The sequence below is a fragment of the Macaca mulatta genome, chromosome 1 (genome assembly GCF_049350105.2).
Source record: "Macaca mulatta isolate MMU2019108-1 chromosome 1, T2T-MMU8v2.0, whole genome shotgun sequence".
Classification (NCBI taxonomy): Eukaryota; Metazoa; Chordata; class Mammalia; order Primates; family Cercopithecidae; genus Macaca; species Macaca mulatta.
The window spans coordinates 36240753-36260076 of NC_133406.1; the positions used below are offsets into that span (position 1 = coordinate 36240753).

The 19324-nt window shown below is 36.2% G+C and overlaps 1 protein-coding gene across 3 annotated transcripts in view; it reads left to right on the top strand.

The window, feature by feature from the left end:
- Nucleotides 1-19324, top strand: part of RALGPS2 (Ral GEF with PH domain and SH3 binding motif 2) — a 201141-nt gene that overhangs the window by 101224 nt on the left and 80593 nt on the right. For all 3 annotated transcript variants that reach the window (XM_078000792.1, XM_015122899.3, XM_015122913.3), the window contains exons 7-8: nucleotides 8434-8526; nucleotides 18373-18499. In XM_078000792.1, coding sequence (XP_077856918.1) covers nucleotides 8434-8526; nucleotides 18373-18499 — 220 coding nt within the window. The remainder of the gene's footprint in view (nucleotides 1-8433; nucleotides 8527-18372; nucleotides 18500-19324) is intronic.

A 19324-nucleotide genomic window follows, 5' to 3' on the forward strand; every position in this document is an offset into this window, starting at 1 on the left:
ATTCTACAAAGGATACCAAGATTTTATTAAAACTTGTAACAACTCTGAATTTAGTTGTAGGGGCAGAAAGGGGGAGTGAGCTCTTCTTAAAGGGTCAAGGCTGGCAGCCTTATAACAAAAGACAGGTTAATGAGAGAAAAGCATAGCAGATTTATTACGTGTGCATAGGAGTCATACAAAGTATAAACTCAAAGCAGGGCCAAATGGTTGATGCTTAAATATCTTCTTCACTGGGGAGAGGAGAGTTTTTGGGGAGGAGGTACATAAGAGTAAGTGATTTTCAGGGAAAATGGATGAGCCCAGAGAACAAAGTCCTGAGACCAAGTTTCCCTGAGCTCTGGGAGAGGTGGCGTTACAGGTTATGGGAGAGCAAAGGGAGAAAAACATATTAAGCAAAGACAGATACCTCAAGGAAATATCTCAGATAATCTCAGAGCTACCCTCAGAAAGAGTAGTTGGGGTAGCCTATGGTTGAGTTAATCTTTCCTAGATCTGGACAAGGGAGAGGATGCTCAGAGAAAGCCTAGCTGTTCATTTCACCAATGTAGATTCTACAAATGCGAATCTTCTCTACAAAAGGCAACTTTTCAGGGCTATTTCTGTCTGTAGGCCCTCTGAATAGCCATCTCAAAATATGTCAAAGAAGTATATTTTAGGATATTTTTGGTTTCCTTTAAAGTTCTCTAAGAAGTATGGTAATTGTAGCCACGTTCATTCGTTACTCTTGTAATAAATACATAACTTTCCTCACCTGTGAATGAAAGAAGGCAGAATAAAATGAGGGTACCATGTTTACAATTATTATGAGTCATAACTGTTTCCTATTTTCCTTAAGAACATGGGAGCAATTGTGTTCTAACATTCTATGGCACTAGGTGGCAGAGCTAGCCTTCTACAATTTTGATATTTTGCAAAAGTGTCAAAATATTTTTTTAAAATTCTTTGTGATGATATGTTAGATAAATACTTTTTTTTTTTTTTTTTTTTTGGAGATGGAGTTGCACTCTGTGGCCCAGGCTGGAGTGCAGTGGCGGGATCTCGGCTCACTGCAAACTCTGCCTCCTGATTGTACAGGTCTATTGTACAATCTACTGATAGTAGATATTAACCGCATCTACAAAATATCTTTATGGCAACACCTAGATTAGGTTTGGTTAAATAACTGATACTAATAGTCTAGCCAAGTTGACACATCAAACTTACCATCACATACATACAAAAGAATATAAGAATATTTAAAGTATCAAAAGAATGATAATGTGGATACCCATGCACCCACTGACCACTGGAAATTTTCATATGCCTCTTCATATGCCACCTCCTTCCCTTCTACTACAGTGGGAACCATTGCCTTGAATTTCGTTTTTCTTTTACAGTATGTATGTTTCTGAATTATATATTGTTGCAAATACATGCTTTTGGATTTTGTTTAAATTGAATTATTCTATATTTACTTTTGTACTTTCATAACTCAGCAGCGTTACTTAATGGTTTTGGGAGTAGCTCTGTTATAGAGTATCCTATTTGTACATATCACAGGTTATTCAGTGTACTTTGGGTTATTTCCAGATTTTTGCTATTATAAACCCTGCTGCCATAAGCATTCTTGTATGGGTCTCTTGGTGCTTATGTGACGATTGATGCCCTAAAATACAGAGTTTGTACTAGCAGTGAAATTACTGAGGCTCTCTCTCTTTTGTTTAGACAGGATCTTGTTCTGTCTCCTGGGCTGAAGGCCAGTGGTGTAATCCCAACTCACTGCATCCTTGACCTCCTGGGCCCAGGCAGTCTTCCCACCTCAGCCTCCCAAGTAGTTGGGATTACAGGCATATGCCACCACCCCTGGCTAATTTCTGTTTTGTTGTTGTTGTTGTTTTGTAGAGACAAGGTCTCATTATGTTGCCCAGGCTGGTCTTGAACTCCTGTGCTCAAGTGATCCTCCCATGTTGGGCTCCCAAAGTGCTGGGATTACAAGTGCAAGCTACTGTACCCGGCCCCTCATCTCTTTAGCTTTGTTATAGATAACCTCCAAACTGGTTACATTTATATATGCTCACTAGCAATGTATGAAGATGCCTGTTGCTCTACATCCATGTCACCATCTGATATTGTCAAAATTTTTCATTGTTGCCAATTCTGGTGGTTGTGAAATGTATCTCGTTTTAGTTTTAATTGCCTTTCATTGAATCCAGTAGGAGTAAACATCTTTTTTTATGTTGGCCATTTAGGTTTTCTCTCTTGAAGGGTCTGTTTAAGATCTTTCAGCAGTTTTCTGTTTTGGTATTGGTCTTTTATTTTGTGTGTGTGTGTGTGTGTGTGTGTGTGTGTGTGTGTGTGTGGTTTTTTGTTTTTGTTTTTTTGAGATGGAGTCTCACTCTGTCACCTAGGCTATAGTGCAGTGGTGCAATCTTGGTTCACTGCACCTCCACCTCCTGGGTTCATGTGATTCTCCAGCCTCAGCCTCCCAAGTAGCTGGGATTACAGGCTCACACCACCATGCCCAGTTAATTTTTGTATATATATATATATATTTTTAGTAGGACGGGGTTTTGCCATATTGGCCGGGCTGGTCTTGAACTCCTGACCTCAGGTGATCCGCCCACCTCGGCCTCCCAAAGTGCTGGGATTACAGGCATGAGCCACCGTACCTGGCAGTCTTTTATTGATTTTTATAGGAGTTCTTTATATAACTAGATGCCAGTTCTCATAAGCTTTGCATGTATCTTCCTATTTGTGGCTTGTCTTATCAATTTTTTCATATTTTCTGATTTACATGTTCTTAATTTTAGTAGTCAGATTTACTGATCCTTAATTTCTGTCTTGGTCTGTTCTGGCTGCTATAACACAAATACCATAAACTAGGTGGCTTGTAAAAAACATTTATAAACAACAAACATTCTAGAGAACTGTGAGGATTAAGTCCAATGTCAAGGTGTCAGCAGATTCAGTGTCTGGTAAGGGCCCATTTCTCATAAGGCCCTTTCATGTTACAACAAAGTTCCTTCAAGCACTTGCCCAAACAACATTTTCTCCGTACTGCCCCGCCAACACACCCCACTGCCACAGTATAGATGAACGCTGTTCTGGGAGTTTATATAAGTGGGATCCTACAGAAAGCTGTTGCTTGTGGTTGGCTACTCTTGCTTACCATGTTGTTGAGATTCATCCACGTTGCATGTTATCTATAATTCTTTTATTGCTAAGTAGATTTCCAGTGTATGGATATTCCACAGTATATCATTTTCTTATTAATGAACATTTGTTTTTACTTTGGCTTTTATGAATAAAGCTGTTATGAACATTTTTGTGGAATATGCATTGAGTTTTCTTGTATTATACCTAGGAATGGTGGACTTGCTGGGTTATAGATTAGGAATATGTTTTAACTTTATTAGAAACTGCCAAATATTGTTATTTTCCAACATAACCCTGTTGGTTTTACCACTTTAAATTTCAGTCAGCAATAAGAGTCTCCACACATCTTGCCAGTACTTGGTGTTTAATTTTTTTTTTAAATTTGGCCTTTCTTTTGGGTGTGTAGTAGTATCTTATTGTGGTTTTAATTTGTATTTTTCTGATTATAGTCATGATTGAGTATCTTTTCATATGTATGTGGAGCATTCGGATATTTTGTTTTGTGATACTATCCTTTCCAAATCTTTTGCCCATATTTTTAATAGGATTGTTTGTCTTATCAAGTTGTAGGGATTTTTTTTAATGTATTCTGAATACAAACCCTTTTCAGAAATATGTATTTTTTCCCAGTCTATGACTTGCCTTTTTATTTTCTTAATGCTGTCTTTTGGTTAGTGAGCAGAACTGTTCAGTGTTGACAAGGTCCAATTTGTTATTTTTGTCTTTGTGGTTAGTGTTTTTTGTGTCTTGTTTAATAAATCCTTTCCTAATCCAGGGTCATAAAGACATTTTCCTTTGATCACTCCTAGAAGTATTATAGTTTGAAATGGTTTTTTTTGGAGATGGAGTTTTGCTCCTGTCACCCACACTGAGGCAGGAGAATCACTTGAACCCGGGAGGCAGAGGTTGTGGTGAGCCAAGATCACACCACTGCACTCCAGCCTGGGCAACAGAGACTCCATCTCAATTAAAAAAATATATATATATATCTAATTGTGCTAATTCCATTCTTTTGTCTGTTTAACTGCTTTGACATTTTGGTTGGAAATTACTTGATCAAATATGTGTAGGTATATTTCTGTTCCGTTGATTTATTTGTCTGTTCTTATTCCAATATCTCTGTCTTAATTACTATAGCTTTGTAGTAAGCCTTGAAATCTGATAATGTTCTAATTTTTTTTTTCTTCTTCAAGATTGTCTTGTCTATGCTATCTCCATTTTATATCTGTAGAAATTTTAGAAGTAGCTTATCAATTTCTGCAACATGGCCTGCTTGCATTTTTGATTGAGGTTTTATTGAACTTATAGATCACTTTGGGAAGAACTGATAACAATATTAAGACTTTCAATCCACAAACATGATATACCTCTGTTTAAGTTTTTTTAAATTTTTCTCGGCAGTACTTTATTTTCAGTGAAGCACTCTTGCATATTGCATATCATTATTTCTAGTAGACAGCCAGTGTTCTGATATTATTGTAAATGTTTTTCCGTCTCATTTTCTAATTGTTTGGTACTACATATGCAATCATGTTATCTGAAAATAAAGGCAGATTTGACTTCTTCCTTTCTGACTTTTCTACCTTTAAACATTATATCTAAAAGAATGGTAGAGACTGGAGTAAATACTTTCTTCTCCCAGGGTGTTTAAGCCCAGTCCTCTGTGGGGGAACGAGAATGAGAAGCTGATTTTTCTGGCTGGGCGTGGTGGCTCACGCTTGTAATCCTATCACCCTGGGAGGCCAAGTCAGGCAGATCACCTGAGGTCAGGAGTTCGAGACCAGCTGGTCAACATAGTGAAACCTTGTCTCTACTAAAAATACAAAAATTAGCCATGCATGGTGGAGCTCACCTGTAGTCCCAGCTACTCGGGAGGCTGAGGCAGGAGAATCACTTGAACCTGGTAGGCGGAGGTTGCAGTGAGCCGAGATCATGCCACTGCACTCCAGCCTGGGCAACAGAGCGAGACCACGTCTCAAAAAAGAAAAAAAAGAGAGAAACTGATTTTTCTGATCCCATTAGGAATTGAAGTGGATAGGGTTGAGTTTTAGCTTTAGATAGTTTCAAGTCATCTCTGGTCACAAATGACTCAGGGCGAAATCTGTACTTTGTGTGGTACAGGCCTCTTGCTCTAGTAGGACCCTGGGATCTAAGTCCCAGAGATCCCTCTCTGCTTTCTAACCCAGCTGTCAGCCTCCAGCACTGACACACAGTAAAGAAAGTTCCGTTAGGAGTGAATCAGTGGACACAGAGCCAACTCTAGGTTTGAAACTCCTGCGGATTCTAGTCTGTTATACCAGCCCACAAGGTTGTAAAAGCACTGGTTTCTTCTTACTTTAGCAAAATCTGCCTATTGGAGGCTTCATCTTTGCCTAGCCTTGTAGAGATTCAGCATATGCCCTCAGGGGGAAAAAAACTGTTTAAAGGCTGTTGTTGTTTTTTTACTTTGGAATTTAGTTATTTGTGTTCTTTGTGTCCACAACTCTCCAGTGTTTTTAATAAAATGGTTTTCTTTCTAAGTTTATCTATTTTGTTTTCTTGCCGTTATGGCTTTAGCAATGGTTTCTCATGTTCTACATCTGCTACTAGTAGCAGAAGCTACTATTCAGCATGAGGTTTTTATCGTTTTTTTTGTTTGTTTGTTTTGTTTTTTTTTTTTGAGACAGGGTCTTCCTGGGTCGCCCAGGCTGGAGTACAGTGGCACAATCACGGTTCATCGCAACCTCTGACTCCTGGGCTTAAGCAGTCCTCCCATCTCAGCCTCCTGAGTAGCTGGGACTACAGGCACGTGCCACCACGTGCCTGGTTAATTTCCGTGGTTTTTTGGTTTTTTTTGTTTTTTTTTGTAGAGACAAGGTTTTGCCATGTTGCCCAGGCTGGTCTTGAACTCCTGGGCTCAAGCAGTCCACCTTCCTCAGCCTCCGGAAGTGCTGGGATTACAAGTGTGAGTCACCACGCCCGGCCTCTGTTTATTCTTACTATGAAGTAGTTATTTGGGCTATAAACTTCCATAATACCCCTCCCCTCTTCACTTAGCACTAAGGTTCACAACAGGCATTGTTGCCTGGCAGTCTCTTGATGGTGGGTGAGGATTATTTCTCTCCTGCCCTTACACTCAGGCTATGAGTCCTTCAGTGTCTCTGCTTTAGGCAATGAGAGTCTCTTATTGGAACCCCCACCACAGGTTAGGCAGGCCCTGGGCAATGTGTCCCCTGAAGCTTGGAAAGCTAACCAGATTTTCGTATGTCCTCCAAGGGATTGTCAGCTTTGGTGTTCAGCTTACATCTCTGGATTCTCCTTCTCTTAGTTTTAGGGTCCTAAGTATTCTTAATTTTATTGCTAGCTTTACAATGAATTTTCATAAGATGTATTTCATATCTTACCCAGTGTTCTAATTATTTTCATTGGAAGAGTAGGTCAAGGTGTCTAATTTGCCAGACTTCTGGTATGTAGCCTTTACTAAATTTTGAATCCATTCCCCCTCTTCAACTCCGCTGACACTGACGTGTCAGATCCTTCTCATCATCTCTCACTGTAGTCTCTGAACTGATTCCCTTTCTGTATATGCCACCTTCTGCTCCCTGATCTTTCAAAAATGTAGTACACATCCATAATATCTTACCCAAAGCATTTGGGGCCAGATATATTTAGGAATACACTTTTTTTTCCAGATTTTAGAAAGGTGGTGTATGTAGTTCATATACCATCTGTGGCATTTTCATTGCAATCACCTCCACCTCCTGCTTATGTATTACCTTGAAATCAAACACATTTAATATTTTTGGAGCAAAACATGTAATTATTCACCTTAAGTGAGATCAGTAAAGTCTGTCATTAGCCTCACATCAGGTTAGATTTTCCCGCCTAGTGAACTTGAGACCACACTTACCAAATAAACAAAACTTTGACTTTTCAGGTTTGAGATCTCAGAATTGCAGATAAAGGGTTATGAACTGATGCCTGGCATTCAGTTATATCATTCTCAAATTTTAAAATTCTCCAGATCCTCCACTGGAGTTCTTACTGCTCATGAAAGTAAGTCTAGCCTCTAAAGAGGCTTCACATGTAAAAATGGCCCTTTCTGTTCTCTTCTTCTGATACTCTGATACTTCTGATACTCAGCTTCCAGACACCTTCATGGCTTTGTGCTTTTTGTGTATTGTAGTCCCTCTTTCTCATAGCCCCTCACTCTCAAGTGTCATTTCTGGAAATCAGAATCTCTCAAAGTTAGAGGCTGATTATTCTGTAGAACCCTACATATACTTTTATTTATAGAACGCTGTATATACTTTTGTTCTAGAAATATGCAAATTGGATTTGTATTTGTTTTCATGTCTGTCTCACTAGACTGAAGCTTCTTGATAGGTCTTTTTCATTTTTGTATATGCTGTGTAATATGGTGCCTAGTATAATAAATGATTAAAATACATCCGTTGAATGGTTTCCCAGTTAGATTGTATAACCTTGTGTGAAGATTTATATTATGTTTTGTGTTATTAATTTATTTTGTTTTTATTTGTTTTCTTCGGGCTTTCAATTAAATGCTCTATCCGCAGCATTTTCTAGACCTGGGACTTACCTGGTAGTAGGATTAGGACAGTTGTAAAATGACTAATTTTTAGACAGGACTTGCGGGATGTAAGCGTCAGGTAGTATTTAAAAATCTGGGAAATCAGCAATAAATGTGCAGATCTCATGGGAAAGTACTGGGAACTAGTGTTAGGTAGGAGTTTTCTGCATGCAGACTGTAAAATCAGTGTCTCAGCATGAATGAGGGAAAAAGGATCTGGGAATTTGGGTAGGAGGAAGCAGAAAATTGAGGAGGACTGTACTGTGAAAGGCAGGTTTCACCCTTGCCGTGGAATAATGGGAGTACTGGATGGGAAACCAAATCAGAATCCTGGATGTTGACCCTTTCTTGAAACTTGAAACATAAAGCAGAGGCTTAGTAATAGTTCAGTATAAGGGAGACTGTTTACTAGAAACCAGCTTTTGTGATCATACCATGTAAACTTGATAATGAGACATAACCTTGGTTTTCTTAATATATTACTCAGCTAGAGGTAGATTTATTCCCAGAGCTTGGGGACAGTGCCACAGTAGAACATGTAAGTTCTGTTGTGCACCAAAGCAACTTAGTGTAAACATAGTGGGTACTCTAAAGACAGATCTTAGTAATGAAGGTAGTATATGCTTAACACTACCAGTTGCCAAGATTGTACTTGTTAGTCTAAATTTTTCTTGTATTCATGTTGTTTCTTTTTCATCCCTCTCCCCCATTTTTTTTTTAATCTTCAGAAACTGTATGAGCTGAATAACCTTCATGCACTTATGGCAGTGGTTTCTGGCTTACAGAGTGCCCCAATTTTCAGGTTGACTAAAACATGGGCGGTGAGTAATATTCTTTAGTTAATGAAAGGTTAGATTTCCTATGGAAAGGAAAGATGTATTCATTTCCTTTGTAATTCTTATTAAGGTTAATATAATGATAATCGATAAGGATTTTTAAATTGCTTTGTACTCTATTCTTTGATACCTACATTTTTTTTCCTTAAGCAGTGCACTGGGTGTAAGGTAATTTTGGGGTGCAGTTTGGTGCTTGGTTTTTGCTCCTTAGAGAATCATTTTTGTTGGAACACTTTCAGTATCTTTGACAACATAGTGTTTAATATTCAGCTGATGGGAAGGTATAAATACAAAAAAAATTGCATTTAATCATAAAGATTATGCTTTTGGAAAGTTTGAGGAATATCTAAATCATAGGTTTCAAAAAAAATTTACTGATTTCAATTTCCATTATTAATCTTAAGTTTTTTCCTTAGGAATAATGGAAAACTTGATGATTAACATGGAATTATGTGCTGTTGCTGCACATGCTGATACTGTTATGTTAATCATATTTGGTTCTATTACTTATACAAGATCAGAGTATGAATTTTGACCTCTGCAAATTTGTGTATTTTCATATTTGAGTAACATGATACTGTACTCAATCTTTTCAGGTATTTTTCATTTAGATTTTATATAAATAAAATTTTATATTCAATTAAATTTATTTATATTCAGTACTATTCTTAAATGTTAAAGAGCGATGATTTTGTTTAGAATCTATTACATTTTGTACAAAGGATCAATGTGTTTTTAAGGTCCTGTGCTAAAATCATGATTGACTTTTTAAAATATTTTTTTATTACTAAAATATAACTGTTTTTAATTAACAAAGGGCTGCTTTTGCTTTTTATAGTATCTGAAGAGACAGATGTTTCTCATGAAAACCAGTGTAGATTTCTATATTGGAAAAACATTAGTATGGAAAAGCTTGTGATCCTTTTTATATTTCTTTTTTCTTTTTTATAGAAACACCTGAGTGTGAAGAGTTTTCTTTAAAAATTCTTTTTAGTAATTATGGCCTTATTGTCTTTTCTTAAAATTTGAATTTCGTGGAGGAATGGAAATGATTATAAATATACAGTTATGAATTATATCTTTAAAGTTTTAGGGAAAAGAGTTATACTCTGTGGAAAAAAAATTCTATTTTTATTTTTTGTACCCAGGCTGGAGTGTAGCATGATCATAGCTTACTGCAGCCTCCAACTCCTGGGCTCGGAGGATCCTCCAGCCTCAGCCTCCCAAGTAACTGGACTACAGGCACATGCCACCGTGCCAGACTAATTTTTTAAAAAGTTTTTATAGTGATGGGGTCTCACTGTGTTGTCCAGGCTGTTTTCAAACACCTGACCTCAAGCGGTCCTCCCGCCTTAGCCAGAGTGCTGGGATTACAGGCATGAACCATTACACCCAGTCCTATACTTCTATTTATGATTTGGTTTGGTAATGAGGTACATTTTTCTGAAGTTAATTTTTATTTTCCTTGAAGATATTTTCATTGCTTCCCTTATGTATTTGCATGGAAAATAATACTTGTTATTTGGTAACAGCTTCATTATTTATCTGAATAAAACTTTTGATGGTTTTTATTTTAAAATATTTCATATTGTGCTATGCACTCTGTAATTGCTTGACATACAGTAGTGAATGATCTAGACAATGTTCGATTCTCATACAGCTAACATTCTGCTGGGGAAAAGTAAATTGCAAATAAATAAATGACTTAAATAGCGATAAATGCTCTGAAGAAAAATAGAAAGGAAGGCAGGACAGTACTGTTATGTAACATGGTAAGAGAATCTTTGATAAATGACAGTTCAGTAGAGACCTGGAGGAATTGAGGAAACCATTTATTTGGATATCTGGGAGAAGAGAGTTCCAAGTAGAGGTAATAACAAGTAAAAGGCCCAGATATATTCAAATGGCAGAGTGGTCAGTGTTGACAGTAGAATAAGCTAGGAAGGTACCCGGTGGTAGGAGATTATTTCAAAGAGGTAGCATGAATCAGATAATGGAGGTGCTGTTTACTCATATTCGGAGAGGTATAGAGAAGGACCATTGTGGGCTGGAGTTCTATTTTACACATACTGTGTTTGAGTTGGCTAGTAAACATCCATGTGAACTGTAAGGTCAGAGTTAGATGTACAAGTTTAAGGGAGTGGTTGGGGCTAGAGAAAGATTGTTATAATGATCAGTGTAAACTATTTGAAGCTAGATGGTAATCATCTAAAGAGGGCGCATAGATGAAAAGCCCTGGGAGCCTCCAGGATTCCCAAGTAGAGATTGGAAAAATGAGGAGGAATCAACAAAGGAAATTACGGGTAGGACACATTTTTCAGTCAAGTAAAGAAAATGTTTCAGTAAAGATTGATCACCTTTGTCAAATGCTACTAATAATTCAAATAAGGCACAAAGTTTTTGATGACCTGATAATTGGAAAGGATTAGTGACCTCAGGAAGAGTGATTTCAGTAGAGAAGTGGGGTGAAAAACTGACTGGAGTTGAGAGAATGGTGGTGAAGAAGTGGGACAGCAAGTATAGAGAATGCTCTTGAGGAATTTTACTGTAGAGGGCTGCAGTGTGGTTTGTAGAGAAATATGGTATCTGGAAGGGAATGTGAGACCAAAGATTTGTGGTATTTTGTTTTGTTTTTGGAAATGGCATCAATGGCAATATGTTTTATGTTGGTGGCAATAATCTAGTAGAATGAAAAAAATGACAAGAGAATGAGGGATTACACCAGTGATACGCTTGATTAGATGAAAGAGAATTAGATATAGTACTCTAGTGTATCAGTAAGAGGTTATCCATTTTAGGCCGGGTGCGGTGGGTCACCCCTGTAATCCCAGCACTTTGGGAGGCCGAGACAGGCGGATCACAAGGTCAGGAGATCGAGACCATCCTGGCTAACACGGCGAAACCCCGTCTCTACTATAAACACAAAAAATTAGCCGGGCGAGGTGGCGGTGCCTGTGGTCCCAGCTACTCGGGAGGCTGAGGCAGGAGAATGGCGGGAACCCGGGAGGCGGAGCTTGCAGTGAGCTGAGATCTGGCCACTGCACTCCAGCCTGGGCGACAGAGCGAGACTCCGTCTCAAAAAAAAAAAAAAAAACCTTCAGACATTATGCTAAGTGAAATAAGCCAGATACAAAAGAACAAATACTGTATAATTCCTGTAATTCTACTTAGATGAGGTACCTAGAGTAATCAAATTCATACAGACAGAATCTAGATTGGTGGTTGCCAGGGATGGGGAGAAATGGGATTTGGGAGTTATTATTTAATGAATATGGAGTTTCATTTTGAGAAGATGAAAAAGTTTTGAATATGGATGTTGGTGATATCCTTGAAATGGCCACCTGAAAATGGTTAATTGTATGTTATGTATATATTTTACCACAGTTTTTAAAAAATAGTTTACTTAAAGTGGTTGAATATGTGAACAATACAAAATCGGTTATATTTGAAACAACAAATATTATTTAAAAGGACATCATTTACAATATCAACAAAAGAAACAAAATATCAAACAATAAGTGGAATAAAATATGTAAGACCTATATGCAGAAAGTTATAAAACTTTACAGGAAGTCATTAAAAAAGAACTAAATAGAGGGAGCAATAGCCCGTGTTCGTGGATAGAACTATTGGAGTTCTAACCAGTTTTTGGAACTGTAAAATAAACTGAATGTTACTAAATAAGTGAATTTAGTAACATTCCAAGATATAAAATCAACATACAAAAATCAGTTTCATTCCTTTACATTAATAACGAACTATCTGAAAAATTAAGTTTAACCAAGGAGGTGAAAAATCTATACACAGAAAACTATAAAACATTAATGAAAGAAATTGAATAAGATACAAATAAATGGAAGGGTATCCTGTGTTTGTGCATTGGAAGAATTCATATTGTTAAAATGTCCATACAGCCCAAATAAATCTACAGATTCAGTACAGTCACTATCAAAATTTCCATGACATTTATCACAGAAATAGAAAAAACAGTTCTAAAATTCACGTGTAATCACAAAAATCTCAGAATAGCCAAAGCAATCTTGAGCAACAGCAAAACTAGAGACATCATACTCTCTGATTTTAAAAATACACTGTAAAGCTATAGTAATCACAATATTATGGTTAGCAAAAAATAGACTTGTAGACCAATGGAGCAAAATAAAGAGCCCAAAAATAATACACACATTTGCAGTCAATTGATCTTCAACAAAGATAACAAGAACACACAATGGGGAAATGATAGTTTCTTCAATAAATTGTGTCAGAAAAACTGGATGTCCACATGCAAAAGAATGAAACTGGACCCTTACCTCATACCATCTGCAAAAATGAACTCAAAACATATTTAGTACTTAAACATGAGGCCTAAAACTGTAAAACTACTGGAAGAAAACACAGGGGAAAAGCTTCTTGACATTGGATCTGGACAACAATTTTTTGGCTATGACCCCAAAAGTACAGGTAATGAAAGCAAAAATATACAAATGGGATTGCATCAAACTAAAAAGCTTTTGTACAGCAAAGAAGACAGTTTATGGAATGGGAGAAGATATTTGCAAACAATACATCTGATAAGGGATTAATATACAAAATACAGTCATATATGGCTTAACGCTGAGGATACTTTCTGAGAAATGTGTTGTTTGATGCCCTTTTTGTTGTTCAAACATCATAGAGTGTAATCACACAAACCCAGATGGCATAGCCTACAATACACCTAGGCTATATGGTACAGCCTATTGCTTCTAGACTACAAGCCTGTACACCGTGTTACTGTGCTGAGTAGGTAGTTATAACACGGTGGTATTTGTATATTTAAACATGGAAAAGGCACAGTAAAAAGTACAGTATTATAATCTTATGGGACCACTGTTGTGTATGCAGTTTGTTCCTGACTGACAAGTCTTTATGCAGCACATGACTGTATAAGGAGCTCAGACAATGTGATAACAAAAAAAAACCCAATTAAAAAATGGGCAAAGGATCTGAATAGACATTTCTCAAAAGAAGACATACACATGTCCCACAGGTACATGAAAAGGTGCTCAACATCACTAATCATCAGGGCAATGCAAATCAAAACCACATAATACATGATCTCACACCTGTTAGAATAGCTATTATCAAAAAGCCAAAAGATAACTTACAAGTATTGGTAAAGATGTGGAGAAAAGGGAACTCTTGTACAGTGTTGGTGGGAATGTAAATTGGTACAGTCATGGAAAATAGTATGGAGATTCCCCCAAAAATAATAATAGAACAATTACATGATCCAGCAATCCCATTTCTGAGTATGTATCCAGAGAAATTGAAATTGATGTGTCAAAGAGATATCTGCACTCCTATGTTCATTGCAGTATTATTCACAATAGCCAAAATATGGAACCAACCTAAATGTCCGTTAGCAGATGAATGGATAAAGAAAATGTGGTTTATATACACAATGGAATACTATTCAGCCTTACGTTTACAGCAGCATGGATGAATTTGGAGATCATTATCCTCAGTGAAATAAGCTAGATACAGAAAGACAAATGCTACTGTACAGTTTCACTTATCTGTGAAATCTTAACTGAACTCATAGAAGCAAAAAGTAGAAGAATGGTTGCTGAGGTGCAGGGGAAATGTTGGGTCAGTAGGTACAAAGCTTTGGTTATCTAGAACAGGGGTAACCAAACCCCGGGCTGCTGACCAGTACTGGTCCGTGGTCTGTTAGGAACCAGGCCACAGCAGAAGGTGGGCAGCAGGCAAGTGAGCATTACTGCATGAGGTCTGTCTCCTGTCAGATCATCGGCAGCATTAGATTCTCATAGGTGTGTGAACCCTATTTGTGAACTGCGCATGTGAAGGATCTAGGTTGTGTGCTCCTACTGAGAATCTAATGCCTGATGATCTGAGGTGGAACAGTTTCATCCCAAAACCTTTCCCCATTCATGTTCATGGAAAGATTGTCTTCCACAAAACTAGTCGCTGGTGCCAAATAGGTTAGGAACCCACTAATGGAGAGAGAATAAGTTCTGGAGATCTAATGTACAGCATGAGGACTGTAGTTGACTGTAGTTAATAAGACTATATTGTATGCTTGAATTTTTCTAAGAGAGTGGATCTTTTTTTATTTTATTATTTACTTATTTTTTTTTTTTAATTTTTATTTTTTTGAGATGGAGTCTCGCTCTATCACCCAGGCTGTAGTGAGGTGGCGCAATCTTGGCTCACTGCATTCTCCACCTCCCGGCTCAAGCGATTCTCCTGCCTCAGCCTCCTGAGTAGCTGGGATTACAGGCGCCCACCATCTTGCCCAGCTAATTTTTATATTTTTAGTAGAGGCAGTGTTTTGCCTTGTTGGCCAGGCTGGTCTCAAACTCCTGACCTCAAGTGATCTGCCTGCCTTGGCCTCCTGTAGTGCTAGGATTACAAGCTTGAGCCACCATGTCTCAAGAGAGTGAGACATGAGAGAGTGAATCTTAAATGTTCTTACCATACAAATACATAAGAACTAACTAACTTTGTGAGATGATGGATATGTGAATTAGCATGATAGCTTGATAATAATTTCATTTTATATATATATGTATTAAAACATGTACACCTCAAGTATATGCAATTTAAATTTGTCAATTATACCTCAGTACTGCTGGTGGAAGATTGATTGTAAAGTGTATATGGAAATTCAAAGGTTCAGGAATAGCTGAAGAAGACAATGGGAGTTGGGGACATAAGCATTTGCCCTAACAGATGTCAGGATATACTATATTCTTTGGGCAGTGTATGATTCTTGCAGTTTTAGACGTATCTACCAATGAAACAGAATGAAGAACCCAGAAATACCTCCTTGTTTTTACAGAAGTCTGATATGTGTATGACAGAGATGGCATTGTAAGTTGAAGAAATGAGGGACTGTTTAATAATTGGAGCTGCAAAATTAGTCACCAGTTTGGGGAAAAAAAATGAAATCAGGCCCCTTACACCATTTACAAAAATCCTTATGACTCAAGGGCTTAAATGTGAAATGAAAAACTTCAGTTTTTTAGAAGGAAAAATATATGTGAATATCTCTCTGGTTTGGCTGAATAGATTTCTGGCTTGGGATAAGTAAGGATTTTTTAGATAAGATACAGAAAGCTCCAACAATGAAAGAAAAGATAATAAATTTTGTCATGTTAAATTAAGAATTTCTGTTCATCAAAAGATATCTTAAAATTGTAAAGAGGATGCAGTGGGGGGGAGATACATACAACAGTTGTCCAACTAGAATGTGTCCAACACAAGAATTTGTATCCAAAATATATAAAGAACTCTAACAAAGAAAAAAGAAAAAAAAGTAGAAAAATTAACATCATAAAAGTATTTTGGAGAGGAGAGGATACACATAGAAGCAGTGAAAATGAATGAACTATGGCTTCCCACAACTTCATGGATGAAGCTTTAATATCACAATGTTAATGAACAAAGTAATTGCCAAAGACTAAAAATGAAATAAAAGTTAAAAGGGAATAAAATTTGCCAAAAATGAAATAAAATTTGAGGGGAATGATAAACAGAACATTCAGAGTAGTGGTTACTGGTTACCTCTTAAAGGCAGTCAAGGCAATTGGATGGAAGGTGAGTCATGTGTATTCGTTATAAAGTTTAAATCCGTTTAACAAAGCCATACCAGGCTCTAATGATAATTGAGTGTCACAAACAAAAGATTATAATTAATCTGCACCCCAGGTCTAAGATGAAGTATTCATTTATGCAGATACACACATTCATACATATTGTGTGAAGATACAAATCAAGGTGATGAGGAATAATCTGGGAGTTTGTGTTTCCTGGGGTGACTGACATGAGCAGGCATTCATCTAGGTTTTCCCCCAAAACAGATTGTGGTGGTAAGGTGGTGTCAGATATCTGGTCAGGAACATCTAGAATTCTGTGTGTCTCCTATTTCGTTAATACCAATGAAAGTGTGAAGAGCCTTGCCCGCATTTGTCATGCTCTTGGTGCCAAGGACATGTGGAGTTAGAATACTGTGAAGTGTTTTGTCCCCCCCTGCCCTCAGCATTTTTTGGAAGGGAAGATATAGAAAGTGACTTTATAAAGATAACATTATAAACATCAAAAGAAAATTTGAAAAGAAGAAAGAAAATCAAGACTTCTCAGTTAATAGAGTTTCTGAGCTATCACTCAGGAAATACCTATATTAACATCTAATGAGTTCTTTACATACATATTCTTCCTCTAGTCTTCTGGAAACAAGTCTCTCCTACTACAGCTCGGATTGAATTCTATTTATCTGATTATTGATTTATTATGAAAATTACAAAATCATGTTATTTTTTATGTGTTAGACCATATAGTTTGTTACAACAGTTCTGTGTTTCAGCTGTGGCAAGATTAGTTACGAGTTCCAAGTAATTTGTTTCTCCTGATATTGTGCCAAAGTTGTTGAATGATTGACTTGGGAAAAAAAAAAGGCAGGTTTATCATTATCCCTGTGTCACATAGCTATATTTTACATATCCAAATACTTCCTTAAGTGGGAAAGAGATAGTTAGATTTACAGGCAACAAGCAAACATTTGCACCTAATCTTGAGGCTGCTAATCAAGTATGTTAAAAGTGAAGTAAGAGAAAATTGTAAAACCACTGTTTTAGACCGTGGAATATCCATCTAAAACATTAAAGCAAAGGACCCCTTGACATTGTATTTTGAAGAGGGAGCAATACTGTTGAAACATTTTTCTAATACAGATTATCTGAAGATAATCTGCATCTTTGAGCCTCTGAACAATAGATCCCAACTGTACTACTTATAATACTAGAAAGAGTAGTGGATTAGGTGTCAGAATACTCTTATCTCCAAAACCAGACTATAAGACCCTGAAAAACAAGGACATACATCTTTGTGAGTGAGTGAGTAAGAGAGAGTATTGTATTCCACTACTTGCTAACCTTGTGATCTCAGTCTCCTCATTTCTAAATTAATACTCATACTCTTTTGTTAATCTCATAGGAAAAGTAGATGAGACTTATATAGGTGGAAATGTTTTGCAGGCTGTAAAACAACACCAATATTTTAATATGAAATAAAGTGAAATCTTATTTAGTAATGAAATGGAAACTTCATATGTTTAAATAAAAAAAATAATTTTTTCAGTCTTTGGAATGATTTGAAAAACTATTTCCTGAACCTTTTAGTGAACACCATTGTGAGTGACTGACTGCTTTTTTTTTTTAACTCCCCTTGATTATTTACATTGATCTCATAGGGCACTTACTACAAATCTACCTCTCAAGTGTCTTATAACAGTATCTTTTAGTTATGCTGTATGTTATATAGCACTGATCAAAGAGAAGAAAATGTCAGAAATCAAAAAATGTAAGGAATTACAGGATTTTAAAGTTATTAGAACTAGCCATGACTAGATTTATCAAGAAAAAGGGTTAATCACAAAATTTGGTGTTTATTTCTTAATGATTATGCAAGAATGATCTTTATCTTTGAGGTGGCAAGGGACAGTTCATTAAAATACTTGGACATTTGAGCTAAATATGAATGCATAATTTTCTAAAATTAGGAAGGTGATTAATAAAAATTGATTACTTTAAAATAGTAAACATGAAAATGTTATAATTTTTTACTTAATTTTATGAACATACGAATAATGAATTTGGATTAATAGACGAATCTGATTTTGTTTTATTTATATACTACAAAGATATAATTAAAGAAGATATAACTTTGAAATTAAAATCCATATTCACAGTAAATGCAACTTCAGTTCAGGTCTTTGCTACAACAAAATGAGATTTGTAAATAACTTAGGTTTTTCTGTTTGTTTTTTAGTTATTAAGTCGAAAAGACAAAACTACCTTTGAAAAATTAGAATATGTAATGAGTAAAGAAGATAACTACAAAAGACTCAGAGACTATATAAGTAGCTTAAAGATGACACCTTGCATTCCCTATTTAGGTGAGTTATGTCACTGTGTTTTTTGTTTCTAGTTGTTCCTCTTCCTTAATCAGTAATTTATGTGAAATTCAAGGTATTTTTTAAATGTTTGTATCCTTTGGTAAGCTGAAAAAATTTGACTAAAGATAGTTGTTACCCTGTTACCTGGAATGTATTTTCATATTAGTCTTTTGCCCTAAAGGTTTTTCATAGTCTATTATGTTTTCTTAGAGTAGGACCATATAGTAAAACAATATTTTTTAACTGTTTTAGTAATGCTTTTAAAGAATATAATAGTTTGTAATGATGTTTAATACATTAAGGAAATTGATCAAAGTCCTTATATATAGTGAGGAGATATTTTAGTGTGAATTCTGAAGTAGGCTCAATGCATATTGGTATTGTTTACCAGAATGAAATGAGTTGATTCGCTGTCGCAATTTAGCTTCGTGCTGAGACAGTTCTGTATTTCGCATCTCGTCTAATTAAGAATTTATCTCTTTATTATATATCTGACAGCTTATAAGTTCAAGAAGTATTTAACCAATAACATTGTAAGATTATTTTTAACGAAATAGGTATAATGCTTTGTTAGGTGTTTGAATGAAAAGAAGACCCAAATAAATTGTTCTTTTAAATAGATACGTAAATCAGGCATAAGGAAAATATATGATACATACCTAGTATATATTAAAATGAAATGATTTGATCCTATGTAGAGAGTAATCAAATGATGAAGATTTGGTGTTTTCTGGTCCTCCCCCAGATTTTGTGTTTTATGAAATTACACTGAATTTCAAGATAGCTATTTCTGAGAGTGATTACAGTGTCACCTTGAAGTCTTTA